This window comes from Scyliorhinus canicula, chromosome 6 (assembly GCF_902713615.1).
Source record: "Scyliorhinus canicula chromosome 6, sScyCan1.1, whole genome shotgun sequence".
Classification (NCBI taxonomy): Eukaryota; Metazoa; Chordata; class Chondrichthyes; order Carcharhiniformes; family Scyliorhinidae; genus Scyliorhinus; species Scyliorhinus canicula.
Window position 1 is genome coordinate 42,227,003 of NC_052151.1, and position 24,345 is coordinate 42,251,347.

General features: G+C 46.7%; 1 protein-coding gene and 1 long non-coding RNA gene across 3 annotated transcripts in view; one reads left to right on the plus strand and one right to left on the minus strand.

Annotated features, from left to right (window-relative positions):
- The first annotated feature begins 98 nt into the window (after positions 1-98).
- Positions 99-15,701, plus strand: bend3 (BEN domain containing 3). Of its 2 annotated transcripts, XM_038799237.1 has the most exons (4): positions 99-251; positions 1,573-1,672; positions 11,868-12,070; positions 13,249-15,701. In XM_038799237.1, the coding sequence occupies exons 2-4, from the start codon at positions 1,576-1,578 to the stop codon at positions 15,499-15,501; spliced, it is 2,553 nt and encodes an 850-aa protein (XP_038655165.1). In that variant the 5' UTR covers positions 99-251; positions 1,573-1,575; the 3' UTR covers positions 15,502-15,701. The 2 variants fall into 2 exon arrangements, with proteins under 2 accessions (XP_038655165.1, XP_038655166.1); XM_038799238.1 differs by lacking the exons at positions 99-251; positions 1,573-1,672 and having other exon boundaries at positions 11,943-12,070; positions 13,254-15,701.
- The window catches only part of LOC119967124, a 22,971-nt gene continuing 10,530 nt past the window's right edge, over positions 11,905-24,345 (minus strand). Inside the window, exon 3 of the long non-coding RNA XR_005460922.1 lies at positions 11,905-12,042. This is a non-coding gene — a long non-coding RNA (uncharacterized LOC119967124). The remainder of the gene's footprint in view (positions 12,043-24,345) is intronic.

A 24,345-nucleotide genomic window follows, 5' to 3' on the forward strand; every position in this document is an offset into this window, starting at 1 on the left:
TTTCCCCTCTCCCCCCCCTTTTCCCCTCGCCCCCCTTTTCCCCTCTCCCCCCTCCTTCCTTCCCCCTCCGGGGTGTTTCTCTCCCTCTCCTTCCTTTCCTCTCTTCCCTCTCTCCTGGCTGCGGAAATGACACAAAGTCACGTCACGGACACGCAGAGTCACAGAAAAACTCGGCTCCATTTTTCCACAGGCGGCCGGGGGAGCGGAGCCGGGTCCGGGCGGCTCAGACTCAGCCAGGCGGCCGGGGGTAGGTAAGGGTGAGGCGGCCCTCACACTGCTGTCTGTCTCCTTCACAGCGAACACAGCGGCTGCCCCCCCGGGTCTGCCCCTCTGTGTGCAGTGAGTGCTAAATAAAACCCCACATCTAATCTGCCCAGAAACTCCTGCAGAAGGGTCATGGCGCCACGCTGTCCGTGTCCAAGAGCTGCTCACTCCACCTTCACCAAGGCTCTTGGGGCTGAAGGAATTGTGTCCCCCTCCCCCTTTATAATCTTCCTCTCACTAAATAAGTTTGCCCCGTGATTGGTCCCCTGACAGCAATGTGCAATCCCTTCTGCTCCCTGCCTCTTTGCAGGCTTTGGAGGTCCTGTGAGTTCAATGCGATGAGGATGTGGAGTGTTTTTCTTCCGCCTTCCAGCTTTTGAGTTGTGTCTCCTCCCCCCCCCCCCCCCCCCCTTTGGTTGGGTAGAGGTGCCTCCACCGGACCCTGCCCACCCCATGTCAAGGGGCATGGCCAACCCACTCAACTCACTGCAACTCAGATTTACTTGGAGTCCAGGAGTATTCAACTTTGTGGTGACTTTTTTTTGGGTCTGCCATCTAACCACCCACCCCCATGTCCTAGTCGCTTATAATGACGCCAGGTATTGTGGTTAAACAAGTTGACTCCCCATCACACCATAATGGTCATGTTGTATTTCCCAAGGTCAAAATAAAAGTTCCTTGGGAAGTGTTGACGTTACTTCTCAGAATGGGTGCATCTTCTCCACTTTACTCACCGCAGTTGTTGCTTTAACTTTGTGAAAATGTTGTGGTGAGAAAAGCCAATTACGCCGGACCTGCTCCCCAGAATGCCAACTTCCACTGATTTACTTCTGTTAAGAACATTTCTGTTGTGTGCTGCATGCGTGAAAGTGTTATGTGGACAATTTCTCCGAATAATCTCACTGTGAGCAGAAGCTGCTACAAGAGCAGATATCCCTTAAATGTCAACAGTTTCATTCTGTTCAAATGCAGGAAATGAAATAGGTGTGTTTCATAAGATAATTAAAAAGTTTTTTTCTTTTCGAAGAAGTGAGTTAACATAACATTTAGTCTGGAAACTAGAGATAAATTGAGCATAAGTGACTCATTTCTTTCTCAGACTTTTGTCATTCACTTGGCAGAGTGAAAGTTTTGCCTTGGCCAAATTAACTGTCGAATGAATTATCCCCAGAAAACGGATAAATCCAAAAGGGTTTGTCTGGCAAGAACGACTGAATATTTAGCTTTGTTAGCTGTTAACCCAGATAGCTTTATTAGTCGTTATTCACGTAATTTGTATTTAACTGTAGAGTTCTTTATTCCAAATAGACAATGAACATTGCAGAGCAGAATGAAGAATCTGGACCCAGATCACCATTCATAGTTCAAAACCCTTCGGTCAGTAAGGATGAAGAGTTAGGAGCACGTGGTAAATTCCTTTATAATTATTATTTTGCCGGGGGTATGGGGGGGGGGGGGGGGGGGGGGGGGCGGAGCAGGAGGAAAGGCCTTCTTAATGTAATGGGATTCATGCCATACACAGACGAAACACAGATTTGCAGACTGATTCAACAATACGTGGACAAAGGTTGTAAGGGAAGCACTGACTTTACAGCAGGAACGTGAATTTGTTTTATTTTCCGTTCCTTTTTTAGTGGCTCCTGGTAACTCCTGTAGTTTCTCTAATGTTTCTTCGTACTAGCTTCGTACCCAGTGCCTGCCAGATAGACAAATGATGTAATAACACCTGGATCGCACAAACTTGTGATTGGCAGGCACATAAACCCAATATTCTGCAATGAGACATTTTTAGTGAATGTAGAAATGGAGCCTCTGTGACGAGCAATCATAATATCATTAATTTTATATTGAGTTTGAGAGTGATTTTTTTGAAAATTCATTTACGGGAAGTGGATGTAACTGGTTGGGCTCTGCAAACCCTGTATACTACACTGCATCCCTTTAAAATGATCTTGTGTAGGGCAGCACGGTGGCATAGTGGGTTAGCCCTGCTGCCTCACGGCGCCGAGGCCCCAAGTTCGATCCCGGCTCTGGGATTAGGAGGATTGCCACACTAGATTGCCCCTTAATTGGAAAAAATTAATTGGATACTCTAAGGGCGGAATTCTCCGCTCCCCACGTGGCGTGGGAGAATCGTGGGAGGGCCTCCCGACATTTTTTACGCCCCCAGCGATCTCCACCCCACTCGGCATGATTCTCCGAGCCCGATGGGTCGAGCGGCCAGCCCTTCACGCCCGTTTCACCACGGCAGCAACCACACCTGGTCGCTGCATTCGTGAAACGGGCGCCAGATGCCCGTTTGGGGCATTAGGGGCCCGATTTGGACGGGAGCACCGCGACTGTGCTCGGGAGGGGACAGGCCCACGATCGGTGCCCACCGATTGTCGGGCCAGCGTCCAAAACGGACGCACTCTTTCCCCTCCGCCGCCCGGCAAGATCAAGCCGCCACGTCTTGCCGGGTGGCGGTGGGGAAAGACTGCACCGCGCATGCGCGGGTTCGTGCCGTCTGCACGCTGATGTCATCCGCGCATGCACGGGTTGGAACCGGCAACCCGCGCATGCGCGGATGACAAGACTCTAGGGGAGAAATTCCACAATGTGGGACTGAAAAGGCTGAAGGCTGTGGCTGAAAGTGGATCCAAAAGGTGCCAAAGTCAGCAGTGCAAAAAGGATATTGTGGAATTTAAATTTGACGAAGGAACTAGTAGGTGAGAACAAGAATTTTGAAATTGATGTGTTAGAGATAGGGGGCTAAGTTTTCCCATATTACAACTGCAAAAGGTGCATCGCTGTAAAATAAAATGTTGACCTGTCCCAAGGTTGTGAAGAATGCAATAAAACAGCAAATTCTTTGCCTTTCTTCCATCGAAAATTGCTGTGAATAGGGAGTGGGACTGGGGGCAGATGGCAGAACATTCAGGAGGCCAACAAGGAGAGCTGTGGGAGAATTGAGTCTGGAGATGACAAAGATTAGAATCTGATTTTCAAGCGCTGTGGGGGTAATGAAGGGGTGGGGACGGATTATGTTGCAGAGATGGAGACAGCCTCGAGGGTGAAAAGGGTGTGTAATTTGATATTTACCATAGGGACAGACAAGAAACCAAGGTTCCCCATGGACCACACCACATGGACTGCAGCGGTTCAAGAGAGCAACTCTGACAGAGAAGAGGAGGTATGTGTTTTCACACCAGCAAATTCCCGAAAATATACAAGTGATGCTGCTGATGGGTGCATGTGGATGAAGAGAGGACAGTAACCAGAGATGAAGCTGCTAAATATACCCTGCTGACCATGTGGAAGTAAATGTCATTACAAGAGATGTGATTTTCCCGATGTCACAAGTAGGAATGGGACCATGCAAAGCAGTGTCCAGTGCAAAGGAGCTTTGGAGATGTCAACATCACCGAGTGCTGTGCAGAGGACAGAGACAGCCTTTAATGTTTATAACGCCGACTGATGTGTGGTGCCGTGATCGTATCGTGGTTAATATTCTGCGTTGTGGTCACAGCAACCTCGGTTCGAATCCAACTCACGGCAGAAATTATTTTATGGGCTGCACAGTAGCACAGTGATTAGCACTTTAACTTCACAGCGCCAGGGACCCGAGTTCGATTCCCGGCTTGGGTCACCGTCTGTGCGGAGTCTGCACACTCTCCCCGTGTCTGCGTGGGTTTCCTCCGGGTGCTCTGGTTTCCTCCCACAAGTTCTGAAAGACGTGCTGTTAGGTGAATTGGACGTTCTAAATTCTCCCTCTGTGTACCCGAACAGGCACCGGAGTGTGGCGACTAGGGGCTTTTCACAGTAACTTCATTGCAGTGTTAATGTAATCCTACTTGTGACACTATTAAAGATTATTGCTATTATTATAGTCACAAACAGTGTTAGTGGAAACATACCAGATTGAAGGTATTCGAAGACAGTGATGGGAGTGAAGTTTGAGGAGTTAAGATTGCAATGAGAAAGGGTAGTCTGGTGTTGAGCTTACTCTCTTGGATAATCCTGACCAGTGGCAGGGTTTGGACTTGAGATAGAAGCATTTTAATGGAAAGGGTGGGAAAAACAGAATAAGAGATTATTTAATAAAAGACGTGAAGGTCTTACCAACCATAAAAAGCATCTGGAGTCACTTTGGAGAGTCTGTGACAAAGTAGGATTCCCTACTGTACAGTACTTAGCACAGCATTGGAGCACAATATTATTCAGCTCCAGCCCTCTGCAGGAGGGAGACTGCGTCTCTACCTTTGTAGAATTGTGGAGAATTGATTTTTAAAAAATTATTCACATGTATGACTATTTAGCAATAGCAGCATTTATCCTACCACTGACTGATGAAAAATTTATATACTGGTTATCTCCACGGCAACCTATTGTTTACTGCTTGCCAGATCATTTTGTAAATAAGCATAGTGTCAGGGTATACCTGAAGGAACAATAATAGGGATACTCTTCAGTTGCCTAAATTTAATTCCCTTTAATTAATTTAATGTTAATTATCATATAGTCTTATCAGGTTGCATGCATACATATATTGCTGGAGGATTAGTGTCTCTCGGATTGGCATTTTCCATTGGGGCAATAGGCATATCATAATTCATAATATACTTCAGTGGTTTTTTTAGTAGGTGGGCCCTGGAGGGCACTAAATCCCATAATTAAGAAAACTCTTATCAAAAAAGTTAATAATGCACAAATATATTGGCAATTTTGCTATAAATAATGAACTGAGTAAATCATACAGTAAGATGCACAAGATTATTTTTTTAAAAAAATTTAGGGCGGTATTCTCCGCTCCCGATAAAAATCGGGATGGCCGTCGTGAAATCGGCCGAGGTTCACGATGGCCTCGGGGCCCGCTCCCCACGGTCGCGGCCGGAAATTACGTGGAAACGGCGCTTTTCTGATGTTGAATTTTTTTTTATTTCCCCTCTTTCTAAATCTTCCTCCTCGAAACGTACTTATTTTATCTTGCCTTTCGTCGCTATCTTTTAACCTATCTCCCCATACATAAAGATGTCCGTCTCTTTTGCATGGGTGAAGCACTTTGAGCCTATCATGTCATGTCATGTGGTTAGCAAGTTGCAGCAATAACAGGAAATATTGTGTTTGGGGGGGGGGGGAGAAGGGCCATGGTCTCTTTAAGAACTCGGAGTGAAATTTTCCCACTCTACCCATGGCAGGTTTGGTGGCAGGCGGGGGCGAAGAATCTAGCGGCAGGCAAAAAGCTGGAAACCCGGCTGCTTCAAAACAGTTTGCAATTCCCCCTATGGTGGGTTAATGGTGTGTCGGTGATTCCGCTGCCTAGTGGCGTCAACACCATTTACATTCATTTACATCTCATGAATGCTCATAAAACGGCTGCTCGCTGGGATCTCTTCACGCCTTCCAATCTTATAGCAGCGAGACATTATGCCAGCCTCAAAACCGTTTGAAAATGAGTAGCACGCAGGATTTCGAGGTGAGGGCAACATACTTAGCCTACCTGCCATAGCACTGCACCTGTCTTGTTGCGATGAACACAGCAATGCTGGGGCTGTAGGTCTGCTTCTGCTCTTTACCTACATTGTCCACAAAGACAGGACTGTGGTGGGGACTCCACTTGCAGACACTGACAGTACTGCTCCCAGGATTGGGGAATGCTCCCAGTGGCTGACACCATTGTCCATGAGGGCATCACTGTGCTGGGATACTCAGGCAGAACTCCACTCTCACAAATGAACATCGCAACCGGGCATGGGTTGTGAGGTGAGGATGTGGGTGACGAGCATGGGAGGGGGTGCAACTGAGAAGGAAGGCTGTGCAACGGGCTGTGAGGGAGAAGGAAAAATGCAAGGGGGGGGGGGCAGTGGAGAAGGATGGTTGTGGAAAGGCTATGAGTGGGTGAAGGTGGGCACGATGGAAGGTAGAGGGGCAGGGAGGTGGAGGAGGAGGTTGAGTAACAATGGGTAGACTGAGAGGTGGGAAGCTGGTACATGATAAACATGGGCATGAAAGGGATAAAAAATTTAACTGGAAGGGTATGCATGCAGACTCTGGAATAGGAAGGGGAGGTGCTGTCAGTGTGGCACATGAGCAGTGGGATGCATGGAGACACAAAAAGGAGGTTGGTGGCTGTTGATCTGGGCGTGAAGAATGTAGTTCTTAGAGTTAATGGCAATGGGGAACTCTGTGAATGTTCAAGCCGTTGGTCTGGGGTTTGCAGTCAGAGCTCACAGAGCTCAGACACTCTTGCAGTGATGTGACATGGAGTCACAGATTACAGGCAGACCAGGGGCTGTGTGAACCTAACAATCAGATGGCAGAGACTAGAGACAGTCCAGGGGTGCAGAGGGCATGTAGCAGGAGGAATCATGGGGAGCACGGTGTGCATTGGCGCGGAGGGACAAACGATCTGTGCTCCCGAGGAAACAGCAAAGCTTGGTGTGCAGGCCTGTCTCACAGTCACTGCCCCTGGACTTGGCTGTCCCTGGACTGTGCTGCAGATGGAACGGTGATGGTAACTGGAGACATCTGCAGCCTGTAGATTGTAAACACATAATAAAAGTGTGTGGGGGGGGGGGGGGGGGGATGGGATGTGAAGCTCTCCGTTTGGGGCGGAGGGGCGAGTTCATCTCGGTAGGTTACCAGGTACACAGCCTCTAAATGGGTACAGGTCGACATGTGGCATGGGCACATCACCAGCGGTGGACTTGTGTGGAGGGGAGGGTAGGAATCTCCATCAGAAGGTCTGCAAGATCCAAAATTGTTGGAGGGGGGGGGGGGGGTGTTGGAGAACAACAGGAGCAAGCTCTATCTTCATATCTTGAGGCTCCAGGTATATATCTGGCACACGGGACAGTGAGAGAGGGAGAATTAAATTCTGTCTGCAAATAAAAGAGACACCAGCATCTTGTAGTATCACAGAAATGGAGATGGCTCAAAATGAAGTACCCTGATTTGAGGCAGGGTGGGAGGAGTGTACTGCTGGGCTAAGGGACTTCGGAGAGAGTTGAGTGTGGGTGTGAGAGAATTGAGTGCGTGGGTGTGAGAGAATTGAGTGTGTGGTGCAAGATAGAGTTGAGTATGCATGGTGCAAGAGAGAGTCATGCGTGAATGTGCATGAGAGGAAGAGAGGTGAGTGTGTATGTGTGAGAGAAGGCAATGAGTGCGTGTGAAGAAGTGGCGAGTGCATGAGAGAGAGGCGAGTGCGTGAGAGAGGCGAGTGCGTGAGAGAGAGGCGAGTGCGTGAGAGAGAGGCGGGTGCGTGAGAGAGAGGCGGGTGCGTGAGAGAGAGGCGGGTGCGTGAGAGAGAGGCGGGTGCGTGAGAGAGAGGCGAGTGCGTGTGTGAGAGGCGAGTGCGTGTGTGAGGCGAGTTTGTGTGTGAGAGGCGAGTGTGTGAGAGAGAGGCGAGTGCGAGAGAGACGAGCGCGTGCAAGAGAGGCGAGCGTGTGCGAGAGAGACAAAATAAAAGCTGATTTAAAGATTTATCCGCCATCTAATGATTCAAACACTGCTGCATGGGTGGGGATGTCTTCCCGTGTATGTTTTCTTCCACTACCACTGAGGAGACACAAATGCTGCTAGAATGTCAATGCTGATGAGCTTCCCTCACTCAATGGTGTTCTTTAGAAACTCTTACACCGCACACTTCAAATAGAGATTTAATCTCCCTGACATCACGCAAGGATGCGGAGACTAGCTCAACTGAGTTTGACACCACATGAATATTCATCTCACAGTGGAACACTATGAATGGGAGGATGCTGAATCGTGACATAAGAGGATTCCAATGTACAAGGTCACAACATCTTCAGTTGACCAAAACTTTTACGTCACCATCAAATGTATTCACAAAAGGGTACTTTGTTTACACACCCGTGACCCAAAAGCGACATCAAAATGTCTTCACTATCCTAACCCTACCACCACGCCTGGGTGCAGCTCCAACATCCTCAGCAGAGGTGGAAGCAACTTGCTGAATGTTACTTCCTGATGTTGGCGATGACCTTGGCGGACGTCCTCTGGTGACCTGGGCCTCTGCCTGATGATGGTCACCTGCTCATAAGTAGACTCGCCCTCGACAGCCAAAGCAGCTGGAGTGTATGGGGTCACGCACAGGGAGGACTGAAAGTGGCTACACACCCTCTGAGGGTACTGAGAGCAGGCCCTGGGGGTGTCCAGCTAACGCTCATTCTCCCTTTGGATGCCCGAGGGCCCATCTTGACTCCTGCAGGAGATGGTGCACCTGGAGGGAGGTCTTGGTGCCTCATTTCATCCGCCTACACCTTGATGGTGCCCATCAGGGCGCGTGGCCATCGAAAGTGGGGCTGAGCACCAATCCAGCAAGATCTGCTGGACCAAAGGCTCCATGGTGGTCGCCAACCTTCCCCAGGTGATCTCGAGGTGCTTTCATGTCAGAGACATGACATCAGACTGAAAGCTGACGGATTCCTCCATCATTGACTTTAGTCTGATGAGTGTTGAACTCTGCCTGGTGTTCCACATATCCAGCATTGAGTTGACGGCTGCTTCCAAAGGCTCATCATCTGACTGGGACTGAGCGGATGGATGGATGTTCTCCAGCAGCGCTTTGAAGGCCAGAGACCTGGGTTAATTATCCCTGCCTTTGACTGTTGTAGGGTTGTGTCAGTAAGGTGTTCTCCAGAAAGTCGGCCCGAGCCTGATCGAGAGCCTCACTGAGGTGTGTGTCTCTGCACTGGAACAGGGTGTGTGTGAGCGCTGTGATGGTTCTTCCAGAGCTTCCTCTTCATACATGGTCTGGGTGGCTGCTCAGCTGCCTCGTGGGCCTCAACATGCTAGTGCCTAGAAAATAGAGAATAGCATTTCAGTTGATGAGCATAAGCAATATAACTCACTGTGTATGTGACTCACTGTGTTTGTCAGGCCTTAGCGAAGTGATGGAACTGTGATCCGTATTACGTTGCTGGGAAAGGCTGATCTCTCCTTCCCCAAATGAGCGATCCCTGACCTCCCCAGTCGGCTGAAGCCTTCTCAAGACACTCGCCATCCTGACCTGGAAATATATCGCCGTTCTTTCACTGATCGGCAACAAAAGCTGGCCAAGCCAGTGAAGTCTACATCCCATAAATTAATTTTAAAATAACACAATAGGGGCACTGATGTCAATTGTCCCTCCCCAGTCTGAAATCTTTTGCGCCTCTTTTGAGCAAGCTTGATCTGTATGAAGATGAAAGAAGGCATGTGGTAAGAAGGGATGGAGCAGAAGCTGGATCAGATGCATGCTCCCTGTGAGTGTTGAACCTTCTCAGTAGGGCCAGAGGATGGAGTGTGAGCAACATGATAGATGGGATGGTGGTGATGTGAACATCGCCATCGGAGAAGTAGAGCATTGATACGTGTGCCCCGTCAATGGTTGTGTGAGATCCATGAATAGAGCCGCTGTTTGAGTGCCTGGTGTCATGGGGAGAGGGGCTGGTTTAGCACACTGGGCTAAATCGCTGGCTTTTAAAGCAGACCAAGGCAGGCCAGCAGCACGGTTCAATTCCCGTACCAGCCTCCCCAAACAGGCGCCGGAATGTGGCGACTAGGGGCTTTTCACAGTAACTTCATTGAAGCCTACTCGTGACAATAAGCGATTTTCATTTCATATCATTTCATATTGATGGGATTTGAAGGATGATTTACCCTGACAGAGCAGATGAGATCATTTATCCTCTTCCTGCACTGGATGGTGCTTTGGGTGTGGATGCCTCCCATGCTGACCTGCTCTACGATGGCTTCCCAGGCCAGAGACAATAGGTTGGTGTGCTTCCTGGAGCCATCCCTGGGATACAGGACATGCTTTGCGCCCCAAGTCCTCTGATCAAGACCTCGAAGGCTTGCTGGGTAAAGCGGGGTGCTGCATTCTTCCTGAGGCCTTTGGCTTTCTTGTAGCTGGAAGACATCTCTGTACGTGTCCTGACGACAGATGGGCTGGAAAGAGTGAGATGTATGTGTTGGACTGGCGCTTAAATATGACACTCGGACCTTTGAATCTAACATCTGATGGTGGGCGGTTGAATCAGCTCCAGACACACCATCTGATTTTGCATGATAGTTGCATGTGCATAATTAATGAGCTTCCAAGCGCTTAATGAGGAAAGCGCTCCCGACATTCCGGCCAATGGGGTGGGCGCTGCCAAAACCGCCTGGCACCGCACTTGGTCTCAAAAATAGGAAATTCTGCCCAAGGTTTCTCTTGGATATGTTTTCCGGCACAACACCCAGCTTCCAGAAAATTATCATGTGACCAGGTTGCCTGGGATCTAAACAATAGAGGGGAGAAAAGGTCAACAGAACTTTATGGTGTGATTCTATCATCAAGAACTTTAAGTTTCAGGTTTAACAAGCTGGCTGAAGAAGGGAAAACATCTGAAACAGAGTTCAGTTGAAATTTTGTGTATTGGCTCAAATAATTTAAAACCTTTGAACTCCTGGGATAACCAAGTTAAGGGTGAGGTAGAGTTACTTTTAGATGGAAAACCTCAGAGCCAAAGGCCATTAGAACCAGGAGCATTTTGAGCCAAGGTGGCAACATTTAAGGTGTCAGATACACCTGTATTGAATGGGAAGTTTGTGACAGTGGGATGGATAGAGGGATTTGAAGAGAAAACCTTTCCAGAAATAAGCAGATGGCTCAAGAAATCGCAACCTTTATATAAACCTTTGAAGAAGTACTCAAGGCAAGTGTTTAATCTCCCGATTTTTGCGAATATTTGACTTGCGTTTATTGAGGGGTATGCAATTCGATGGAAATGTGAGTCAAAGAATTTGGTTTAGACTCCAGCTAACTTGAGTTCATTATACTTTTAAGATCTGAAACGTAACACACTACTGAAGGTAGAGTGAAGTTTTTAGCATTCCTGTTATTTGTTTTTTGTGAAGTCAAGCTCTCGATTGGAGCTATGAACCTTGTGACTTTATTTTTTTCGTGAATGCCTGGGTTTTCCAATTTTGTAAAAAAGCAAAACGCGTCACTGGATCTACTGATATCACAATAATTGGGGACCTCAATTAGATTCGTAAACAGTCATTGGGGGCGCGGTGGGTGAAATTCATATCAACTTGTGAGCCCGTTCCAGTTGCAGTCACTGCACGTAGTCTCATGAATAGACAATTTGTATGCTTCTCCAGTTTACTGGATCTTAGCCTCAGATATTCGGTTTGAACAATAAAATATCTTAAGAATTTTCACCTGGATGGGTATAGGCCTCAATATATTACCATAGAGTTGCCTTTGTCTTGTGCATTCAAATCTATATCCTTAGGTCATTACTGCTGACAGTCCTTAGAGCTTTTAAGTTAATTGCCAAACTGCGTTTATATAAACTTCATAAATGTTGAAACAAAGGCCTGTTTTCACAGTAAAGAGGCATGGTTATCAGTTGCCTAAGTCTGTAAATATCCACGGTACTGAAGTTCCCTGAATATCCTTCTGTTGTAACTCTGATGTTCAAGTCAACTACAATTTTGTTTGTCGGAAAGAGGTCGAGCAAAATAAAGCTTGAGTTCAAAATAAAGCTTGAACTGAGAAATCAATGAACGCTATTCTCGTATTGTGGGAAAAAAATAACTTGATAGCTTTATGTTTTCCTTTCCCTTCACAGTGACAAAGGTCGATATTGACAGGGTCAAAGCAGAAATTAGCACCAACGAAGATGATGTGGGTGGCTGCAGTCCAGATAGAGCTGTAGAGGCCAACAATGTACAGGATACGGCAAAACGAACGCTGATACAAAATGGTTTTGGTGAGCTGATTCCGGAATACGAGAGTGCCATCATCTGTAAAAGGAGAAGAGTTATCAGTGAGGTAATTATCGCCCACGCTGCAGTATATTCTAACCATACAAATATCTTTTAATCTTTCTTTGGATAATGCTGTGTCACGCTTTATTCCAAAGAAATACCCTGTTTAAATGTTATTGATTATATTTTAATGTGCTTTAACTTAGGGCCACATGACAGGGCTAGGCTTTGGAGTACCAATGCACTTTATTCTGCTGTGGTCGAATGTAGGTTTGATTCCCCTCTTTACTGAGCTCTTGGTCACAGTTACGTTGCTGTTCATGTGGCCCGCGCCGTCGGGAACTCGGCCCTTCAGAGGCGAAGCACCGTGGGTGGGCTCGCTAATGATATGCAAACATAGTTGCGACTGCGCACCTCGATGGTTCTGATTTGGAGGGGGGCGGAGCAGCATGACCTGGCGTTAAACCGCCGCCTGCCCCGATTCTGGCATCGGGAACAATTCTCCACCCCATTGACGTTCCCGATTTCGGCATTGGGCAACAGAGAATCCCGCCCAATATTCTTCCCCTCTGTGTGTTCAGATTTTAAAAAATTCAATTCATGATAATAATAATAATGGGATTATTCATGGGACCATTTATGGGATGGGAATAATTCATGGGATGTGGGTGTCGCTGGTTGGGCCAGCTCATTCCTAATTACCCTTGAATTGAGTGACCATTTCAGAGGGCATTTAAGAGTCAACCACATTGCTGTGGATCCGGTGTCACATGTAGGCCAGGCCAGGTAAAGATGGCAGATTTCATTCCCTAACCAGGTAGGTTTTTAAGACAATCGCAATAGTTTCATGGTCATCATTAGACTTTTAATTCCACATTTTTAGATTTGAACCAGGGTCTCCAGTGCATTACTAGTCCAGTGACAATACCAATAGGCCACCACCTTCCCTAACTAGTGTAGTTGGATTGTTATTCAGTGGAATAGAAATTGGTGCGCGTTGCACTTTATTTTTTTTAAATGTAATGTAAAGTGCCCACCACACCCATTGAGTAGTGGCACGGCGAGCCTTCAATCTACTCAAGTTGAATATTATTTGAACAAAGCAAGTAGAAAAATGTAGGGAAACATTTGCTATTCGGTGGTGAGATAGAGGTGGTGTAAAATATATGGACAGCACATACTTTTGCTTGTATTCTCTCACTGTGCAGTATTCACTAAAGATGTTGCACTTTGTGTTTTAAGGACAGGTTTGCAAGTCTAAACGGCATAGACTCTGCAGTATCTTCCCAGGGAAACTCCGATGTTACGGGCAAAGTAAAGGAGGCCACTACAGATTTGTTGATGGAATGTGAAGATGGTCCTCAGGACAAACCCTCGTACAGGAAGCCACTGTATAGCATCTCGCACAAAATAGCAGAGCGGCGAAACATACAGACTGTCGATCAGCACCCCACCGCTGAGTCTTCAGAGAGAGTTTACCTCAGCAACCTCTTAGAACAGCAAAATCTTAATGACAACCACAAGAGTTACTGTTCCGCCTTGTCAGCCCAGGGTATTGACGATAATTCAACCCTGTATTCCTTAATCCATAAAATGATTTTCACTCTCAACACTTTGAATTCTACCATGACCCAGCTGCACAGCAAAATCGATCTGCTATCGTTGGAGGTGAACAGAATTAAAAAGCACGTGAACCCCGGTGATTTGGTGGTGGAGTTCTTGCCACCCACCGAGTACCAGCTCAACAATGCAGAACTTAAGCAGGTCCTGGAGCAGAGCTCCTCCGCTGGAGACTTTGCCTGTCGATTGCTTGTGCAGCTCTTTCCTGAGCTCTTCACTGAAGACCAGGGGGTCAGCAGGGGCTGCAATGCATGTGGCTCCATGTCTGAGAAGAAGCTGGACTCTCTCCACCTCCAGCTCATCAGAAACTACATTGAGGTCTGTTATCCATCGGCCAGGAATGGCAACGTCTGGCAGACGGAGTGCCTGCCACAAGTAAGCGATTTTTTCAACAGGTTTTGGGCACAGAGAGAAATGGAGAGCGGCCAGCAGAACGCTAAGGTGATCAGCTTTTATGAGTCAGACCGTGTGGTGGAACAGCCCCAGCCAAACTGCTACATTGACAACAGCACACAAGATGAAGGGCTGTCCTTGGATTCCTGCAGCAGTAATACCTCGGACTTGGTTCTGGAACCCCAGGAGATCAGCGAGTACTTGGATGAAGCTTCGTCTCCGGGAGAATTTGCCATTTTGCTGGTGCACAGACTCTTTCCAGAGCTATTTGACATGAGGTGTTTGGCGTCACAATCCAGCTGTTACGGTTCGTCTGTAAAGCAGGCGCTCGATCCGCAGAGACTGCAGATTGTCCGCAGATACGTAGAAATCTACTTCCCCGACATGCAAGAAGACAAGATTTGGTTTCAGCAGGTCACCCGCAAGGTGGATGAAGAGCTAGCAAGTATGAGTTCCAATGGATACGAGTTTGACATCATCAGAAATGGAAGTCGGTGTTCCCCGAGTCTTTCCACGGCTGCGAGCAATGACAACTATGACTTGGATAAATCCACCCAGAAGTCGAAGAAAATCTGGCTTATGCCCGTTGATTTTAACAGCCTCGTCATCCCCCCTCCAGATTTTGAAGTACACTGCCCAGACTACGTACTCAGCAAACAGCAGCTAAAAAACATTTACGAGAGCAGCTTGTCCATTGGAAACTTTGCCTCCCGCTTGTTGGTGAGGTTGTTCCCTGAGCTTTTTACGCCGGAGAACCTGAGGAAGCAGTATAACTGTAGTGGCTCTCTTGGCAAAAAGCAACTGGACCCAGTCCGGATAAAGCTGATCCGACACTACGTGCAGCTGATGTACCCCAGAGCCAAGTGCGACAAGGCATGGAATCAAGAGTTTGTTTCCAAGCTGGACGAGAGGTGTCGCCGTAGAGATACAGAACAGAGGCGCGTTTATCAACAACAGAGGAAGAAAACCATTGTTGTCACCGTGAAGGAAGAGCCCACAACGTCAGTGCAACCGGAGCCAGTCAGAACGGAAGCCGTCCTCCTCGCACCAGAGAGAACAGAGCGGTACAACAGGAACTTCTGCAAACTGGCACTTGATGAACTAACCGTGCCCACTCTTGATTTCCCAGTCCCAAATAAGCATCTACTTTCGACTAAAGAGTTAAAGGAAATAGTTCAGGACAGCTTGTCAATTGGGAACTTTGCCGCCCGGCTTCTTGTCAGGATCTTCCCGGAGCTATTCACTTCCGAAAATCTCAGACTACAGTACAACCATTCAGGCGCCTGTAACAAGAAGCAGCTGGATCCAGTCCGCTTAAGGCTTATTCGACATTACATAGAAGCGGTTTACCCTCGAGCCAGTAACGATCAAGTGTGGCACCTTGAGTGCATACCGAGTATTGATGAAAGGTGCAGGAGGCCAGACAGGAGGAAGTCCAAGGTGATGGGAAAGGCCAAGGATACAAAAAATCCCCGTCATTAGAAGCACTCAGGTTTAGCAGGTTTGAGGCAAACGTGTGAAGGTTATGACAGGCATGGATAAGCCAAAATATGTTTTACAACTTCAAAAGAATCAACAGTGCCAGCTCAGAATAGGGCACACTGGGGGTTCTCACCTTTTATTTATTTTGTGTGCAATTCCGATCCCTAACCATGAATAAATGAATTATTCGATCAGGAGCAGTCTCTGTACTGTTGCTGTCACTGGAGAGGAAATGTTGATGCAAAAAAAATGTCCTGCTACTTTTTGTTTCTGTCGCAGGATTTCCTCTTTGACTTTCCTTGTAGATTTTAACTTGGGAACTGGGAACTGGGCGAATGGTGTGGTGGTGGGGGGGGGGGGTTGTCAGCCAGGCAATTGGCTTCCTAGAGTGTGACACCTCATTGGTTTTAACCCAACACTGACTCTTGCCGTGCAGCTGGTGGGAATGTTAAAATTGGTGGACCTCTGACTGCTGGGGACCCAAGGAAATGGTGCCCCGGTGAGATAAGTTCTGATTTGGGGTGAGGCGGTGATTTGAAAGGTTTGCGATAGAAGCGGGGAGTGGGGAGGGGTTATAACCCAGGTGGGGAGGACTTATAGTGGCGGGAATAACTGTTCAGGCGTTATTTAACAATCCTGAACAATCCCCATCCACCACCACTCTCCTCCGCCTGGCTGAACTTGGCCTCTCACTGAACAATTTCTCCTTTAACATGTCTCACTTCCTCCAAACCAAAGGTGTGGCTATGGGAACCTGCAGGGGTCCCAGTTTAGTCTGTCTCTTTATGTGGTAGTGGAACAATACTTGTTCCAATCCCACTCCGCCCCATCCCACAACCCTTTTATCGGTACAGCGATGACTGTTTTGGTGTCACTTCATGTTCCCGTCTGGACCTGGATAAATTTATTAATTTTGTCTACAATTTCCACCCCTCAATCACCTTCACATGGCCCATCTCCAACACTTCTCTTGCCTTCCTTGACCTTCCTATTTCAATTTCTGGGGATAGCTATCCACTAGTATCCATTACAAACCCACTGACTCCCACAGCTACCTCGACTTCACGCCCCACATCCTTTAAGGACTCCATCCCATTCTCCCAGTTCCATCACCTCCTTCACATCTGTTCCAATGATGCTACTTTCCAAAACGGTGCTGTTGCCATGTCTTTATTCTTCCTTAATCATTGGTTCCCACCCACTATGGTCGTTAAACGTGTCCACCCCATCTCCCACACCTCTGCTCTCACCCCATCCCCTCCCTCCCAGAACCAGGATAGGGTCCCTCTTGCTCTCACTTTTCACCCCACCAGCCTCCTCGTTCAAAGAATCATCCTCCCCCAGTTCCGCCAACTGCTGCTTGATGCCACCAACAAACACAACTTCCCCTCACTCCTCCTGTTAGCATTTCGTAGGAACCATTCCCTCCGGGATATCCAGGTCCACTCCTCCATCACCCTCCCCATGGCACAGTCCCATGCAATCACAGAAGGTGTAACACCTGCCCCTTTACCTCCTCCCTGCTCACTACCCCAGGCCCTAAACACACTTTTCAAGTGAGGCAGCGCTTCACGTGCACCTCCTTAATCTGGTCTATTGCAGTCGCTGCTCCCAGTGAGGTCTACTCTACATTGGAGAGACCAAACGCACGGTATGCCCGCTTTGCAGAACACCTTCAGTCCGTCGATAAGCAGACCTTCCTGTCGCTTGCCATTTCAACTCACCGTCCTGCTGTCACATCCACATGTCCGCCCTTGGCCTGATGCATTGTTCAGTGAAGCCCAGCACAAACTGGAGGAACAGCACCTCATCTTCTGATTAGGCATGTTACAGCCTTCCGGACTTAACATTGAGTTCCACAACTTTAGACTGTGAACTCTCTCCTCCACCTTCAGCCCATTTTTATTTCTATCAATTTATTTTCATGATGTGGAGATGCCGGCGTTGGACTGGGGTGAGCACATAAGAAGTCTTACAATAGCAGGTTAAAGTCCAACAGGTTTTGTTTCAAATCACTAGCGTTCAGAACACTGCTCCTTCCTCAGGTGAATCAACTCACCTGAGGAAGGAGCAGTGTTCCGAAAGCTAGTGATTTGAAACAAACCTGTTGGACTTTAACCTGGTGCTGTAAGACTTCTTACGGTAATTTATTTTCATATCTTCCAATAATCTGTTTTTTCCTCAACATTGTCTCCCCCCTTCCCCCACCCTATTTGTTCCATCTGTTCCCTGTCACTAGTTGGCCGTTGCCACACTATTGACCTTTGTTCTGCCACTAACACGTTCTAATCTCTTATCAGCACCCATCTTAGTCTTAATCACCTCCATTTACATTTCCTTTGTCTCTCTCTGTCCACAACATCTTTGTCAATCTCCACCTATCGTTGGCCCTCTATCCAGCTCCATCGCTTCACGCCACCCGGTCCAAAAACAGTATAGGTCTGACCCTATTTCAGTTCTCTTCAGCTTTGACAGTCATCCACACTTGAGACGTCAGCTTCATTCTCTCTCCACAGACGCTGTCGGACCTGCTGCGATTGTCCGGAATTTTCTGTTTTTGTTTCAGATTCCACAGTAATTTGCTTTTATCAGGCAATATCCAAGCCTGTGGTTAAAATGGCGAGCCTCTCTCGATGATGTGTTTAAATGAGGTTCCCAGGCATTTAGGCTCGGTGGCCATCCTGCACCTGACTTCAGGGAAGTAATAATAGTGGGTGGCGGGAACGCCCTGGAGAATAGTGCAAACACCCCACTCCCCACCATCTTAGCCATTCACCCACACAAATCCTGCTGGGGCGGGATGGGAGTGATGACCATGGCCCTATGGTGTGCAAAATAAATCTGGGTCGATGGGCTGTTGTTGTGTGTTTATTGCACTGACATTTCATTCCTCAGGTATGACTTCAAATCCAGTTGCCAGAGAGAGATGAAACACATCTTCCTGCTCCCCAGGAGGATGGGCAGATAGGCGGGAAGGCTGCTCTCTTACCATTCTGCTGCAGTGGGTGCACAAGAGCAGCCTGGGGCTGACTACCCCGGGGGAAGAGGTCAATCTTCCACACTGCAACTCCACCCATAGAAAAACTAAGCTCAGTTCCCCCCTCTGTCCAGACATCTAAATCTATATTAAATGTACTGAATGTGAAGTAATGGTGCTGCTGTCCGACTGTGTCGCTTTCTGAGGTAACAGCAGCTCCCAGCACAGGTTCTTTCTGTTATTGCGGTGATGAATCTTTTAATTTTGTTTTGCCCCCATCTTTCAAGGGGGTAAAAGTGTTTAACGGTGAGGGGGCTATAGGATGTTATGCAAGTAGATGCCCGCAGACCCGTGTTCCTATGGCGATAACAGACCTGTGAAAGGCTGGCCTGGGAAAGCCCGTTTCCATGGAGATGCCAGCTTAGGAGGCCCGTTTCCATGGAGACAGCAGCATGTGAGACGCTGGTCAAAGCTGCTCATTTCCGTGGAAAATGAGAGACCCGAACTTTCACCCCAGTGGAGAGCGTGACCCGAGAGGTTTTGCAGGTTTGCAAAGCAAAGGCGAATCCTGGAGGTTAAGGTGGAGAGAATTACTGAAACCAGTTTAACATCTCATCAGGCCTCAGAAACATGAGTACTTGGAACTAGTGGCCATGAATTATCCAACTGATCACCGTTTGATGACACCTATCGGTTGCCTAACTGTTGTCTTTCAAAATACAATGTCTGACGTAGGAAAAATAATGTTTTGAGAAACAAATTACTGATCGCTGAGATACTTGAATGTTTTCCAGGTGAATGAACACTTTGTTATGTTTGTGGTAGTGGTTTTACTCAGGAGTGTAATAAAGAATTAAAAACACACCACATCTCCCATGGATAAGCCAACATCTGTGAGACTGACTGGAAGGTTTTTATACAGAAATAACTCCCCATTTAGTGCTTTGGAAAAAAATACCATCTTGATGAATTTGCCTTTTTAGCATTTTGCTGCTAGTCCCAGCCCGAGTTTTATGGTTTGGTTGTCACTTGACACTTGGGTATACCCTATCTTGTTTCACCGTATTTGTGTATAGGTTAGTTATCTATAATCAACTCGTGTAAATAAAATTTTTATTAGATTAACAAAACCCCTTATATTGAACACTGGCAATTTTTATTTCTGTTGGAACTGTGAAGATATTACTGCCAAAGTACCTCATGGTTATACATCAGTATGAAAGTACAATTCATTCAACCTGGCATTAAAGTGAACGACTTTATGGAAATGATTAAATTCTTGCAATATTGATTGATATTCTTTGAAATCTGTGTGATTAACCTATGATTTACCGTTTGGATTGTTTGAAGTTGAAGCTTGTACATCCCTTATCAACCCACATTCTTACCATAATCCTTCAATCCCCTCTCTTGCTAGAAATGCATCTGCATGTCTCTCGAATTCCTTTATATGATGTGCTTCTGTGATCCTTCAGCAGTTTAGCCCACAGCTCGACACCCTTTGGCACCGTCCTCATTTTTAACCCAAGTGCCCCGTTAGGTGAACATCACCACGACAAAGAATTTGGTCAGATCGGTTTTGCTCGTTCCCTTTCCAATGGTGAAAGCTTGTGGACTTGAATCTCCAACCCGATGAGTGTACTACCAACTGAGCAACGGCAACATGATTGTTAGAAGTAACTCCAAAACTGAAAAATCTATGTGGGATGCAACTGGCTCAAGATAAGAAAGCATAGCTGAGAAAGCATCGATGGAAGCATCACCGACAATGCTCAGCACATTGAACAATAACTAAGGGCATTTCACCTAAAAAGAATCGAGATCCTCAATCATAACCAGCAGGAGGTGGTCCAGAAAAGGAGCATGAGAAAAGAATACCAGGGATCTGGAGTCCAAGGATCGATCTGACCTCCCGGAAACACTTACCAAGTGTGCGGTCAGAGATGCAGCTCTGGGATCGGGCTTGTTGGTCATGCAAGGACCCACAGGACCCATGACTAATAACACTTGAGTTTCTTTAGATGGACAATCATACTCATTAGCGAGTGATTGTCGAAGGAGACTCATTCCTATCAAAAATTGATTTAATCAGTCCTCAGCCACCTCACTATGGAAAATGCACTGCTATTCTGCCTGTCTTCTTCAATGTCGGAGGGTGAACAAATTATTAAAACTAAAAGCAAATTACTGCGGATGCTGGAATCTGAAATGAAAGAGAAAATGCTGAAAAATTTCAGCAGGTCTAACAAATTATTAATAATGATTATGCAACCTGCACTCCAGATTGGATCCCGTTACTGCCTAGTTACTATTTTAAACTTACATTGAATTTCATCTGTCATCAACTGGCCCAGTCACCAAATGTTTATTGGTTACCTCTGTACTGTCATTTCTTTGGGAACTGGGACTGAAGGAACCAGGTGCAGTCAAAAAACAAGCACTGGGCACCTATGCAGTGGTCTCTCACGATGCTGTAATTTCTACGATTCTCTGACATTTAGCAGTCAGTACACTCACAGTAAGAGCTGAATTCACAAGGCGCTGTGGGGGTGGATTCAGATATGGGGGACTTGTTTTGATCCACACACTCCACCAGATAATCAGTTTAATTTCTTTGTGTATAGTTTTCCATTGCCTGTGCTACCTCTAATTTTGATCGTATGGAGATTATGCATATACCACCCATTTTGTCTGTTATGAGGAATAATTGGTCCTTGGATCAATTACTGAGGCTCTTCACAGATAATTTATTTCTCGACTGAGAAATTACCATTTTTTTATATCCGCCACTTCTTGTTATTAAGTCTTTCCTTTCCAGAGCTGTTGTTTTATATCTCGCTCTTTAATTACAATGTGCGTAGCCTTCCAAAACTCTAATGTCGAGAGTGTTCCTCACACCTAAAGACATTTTGAGTCCATTTAAGGGATGGAGGGAAACAAAGACTGATGGGCAAGCAAAAAAGTGGAGGTGAAAACAAAATTGCAGAAATAGTTCTTTCGAAGGCAGAAAAGGTGGGAAAAATGAAAGGATTTGGTGGAAAAGAGTTCCAGCGGGCAGGGGTGTAATGGCTGCAAGAATGCTGACAGCAGAGAATGAGCTGGTTTCAGAAGAGGAGAGAAGAATAAAACATAGAAGAAGAAAAAGGAAGCATTTGTTAGGTCTAAAAGGCTTAGGACAGATGAAGCCCTTGAAGAATTTATATTCCTATGCAAATAGGAAGGAACTTAAGGTAGGAGTTAGGAAGGCTAAAAAGGGTCGTGAAATGTCATTGGCAAACAGGATTGAGGAAAATCTTAAGGCGTTTTATATGTATGTAAAGAGCAAGAGGGTAGCCATAGAAAAGATTGGTCCATTCAAGGATATTTGAGGGAATCTTATGTATGGAACCAGCGGAAATGGGAGAGATACAAAATGAATACTTTGTCTCCGTATTCACCAAAGAGAAGGACTTGGTGGATGAGGAGTATAGGGTAGAGTATGTAGATATTCTGAGTCATGTTGATATTAATAAAGAGGAGGTGTTGGGCATCATAAAAAGCATTAAAATAGATAAGTCCCCAGGGCCTGATGGGATCTACCTCAATACGGAGGGAGGCAAGGGAGGAAATTGCTGGGGCCTTGGCAGTAATATTTGTGTCCTCATTGGCTCCAGGTGAAGTTCCAGAGGACTGGAGAGTGGCCAATGTTGTTCCATTGTTTAAGAAGGGCAGCAGAGATAATCCAGGAAATTACAGGACGGCGAGCCGTATGTCATTGGTAGGGAAATTATTGGAAAAGATGCTTAGAGACAAGATTTACTCACATTTGGAAACAAATGTACTCATAAGCGATAGACAGCATGGTTTTGTGAAGAGGAAGTCGTGCCTCACTAATTTGATCGAGTTTTTCGAGGAAGTGACAAAGATGATAGATGAGGGAAAGGCAGTAGATGTTGTACGGACTTCAGTAAAGCCAGACACGGTTAGACTGGTACAAAAGGTGAAGTCCATTGGGATCAGAGGAGAGCTGCCAAGTTGGATAAGCACAGAAGACAGAGGGTAGCAGTAAGAAAGGTGCTTTTCTGAATGGTAGGCTGTGACTCGCGGAGTTCCACAGGGATCAGTTCTGGAACCTTTGTTCATGGTGTATATAAATGATTTGGAAGAAAATGTAGCTGGTCTGATTAGTACGTTCACAGACGACACAAAAATTGGTGTTGTGGATAGTGAAGTGGATTGTCAGAGGATACAGCAGGATATAAACTGGTTCTTGGGCGGAGAAATGGCAGATGGAGTTTAATCCGGACAAGTGTGAGGTAATGCACTTTGGAAGGTCCAATGCATGTAGGAATTACACGATAAATAGTAGAACTCCTGCGAGTACTGACAGGCAGAGAGATCTGGGTGTGCATGTCCACTGATCACTGAAAGTGCAACGCATGTGGATAAGGTGGTCAATAAGGCATACGGCATGCTGGCCTTCATCGGTCGGGGCATTGAATATAGAAGTTGGCAAGTCATGTTGCAGCTGTACAGGACCTTAGTTAGGCCTCATTTGGAATATTGTGTACAATTCTGTTCGGCACGCCACCAGAAGGATGTGGAGGCTTTGGAGAGGGTACAGAAGCGGTTTACTAGGATGTTGCCTGGTATGGAGGACATTAGCTATGAGGAGAGCTTTGATAAACGCAGTCTGCTCTCACTGGAATGACGGAGATTGAGAGGTGACCTAATAGAGGGCTACAAGATTCTGAGTACCATGGACAGCGTTGATTGTCAGATGCTCTTTCCTAGGGTAGGAGAGTCAAGTACATGGGGAAACAGGTTTAAAATGTGTGGGGAAAGTTTAGAACTGATGTGCGAGACAAGCTTTTTACACAGGCTGGTAAATATTTAGAACACACTACCTGGGGAGGTGGTGGGAGCATGTACGATAGCAGCATTTAGACAAATGTATGAATAGAGTGGGAATGGAAGGATATACAAAGAAAATTACAGAACAGAAACAGGCCCTTCGGCCCTCCCAGCCTGCACCGATCCAGATCCTTAATGTAAACCTGTCGCCTATTTTCCAAGGATCCACTTCCCTCTGTTCCCCACCCGTTCATATATCTGTCTAGATGCATCTTAAATGATGCTATCGTGCCCGCCTCTACCACCTCTGCTGGCAAAGCGTTCCAGGCACCCACCACCCTCTGTGTAAAAAACTTTCCACGCACATCTCCCTTAAACTTTCCCCCTCTCACCTTGAAATTGTGACCCCTTGTAATTGGCACCCCCACTCTTGGAAAAAGCTTGTTGCTATCCACCCTGTCCATAGCTCTCATAATTTTGTAGACCTCAATCAGGTCCCCCCTCAACCTCTGTCTTTCCAACGAAAACAATCCTAATCTACTCAACCTTTCTTCATAGCTAGTACCCTCCATACCAGGCAACATCCTGGTGAACCTCCTCAGCACCCTCTCTAAAGCATCCACATCCTTCTGGTAATGAAATAAAATGAAAATCGCATATTGTCACAAGTAGGCTTCAAATGAAGTTACTGTGAAAAGCCTCTAGTCACCACATTCCGGCGCCTGTTCGGGGAGGCTGTTACGGGAATGTGGCGAACAGAACTGCACACAGCATTCCAAATGTGGCCTAACCAAAGTCTTATACAACTGTAACATGACCTGCTGACTCTTGTACTCAATACCCCGTCCGATGAAGGCAAGCATGCTGTATGCCTTCTTAACCACTCTATCAACCTGCGTTGCCACCTTCAGGGTACAATGGACCTGAACTCCCAGATCTCTCTGTACATCAATTTTCCCCAGTACTCTTCCATTGACCGTATAGTCCGCTCTTGAATTGGATCTTCCAAAATGCATCACCTCGCATTTGCCTAG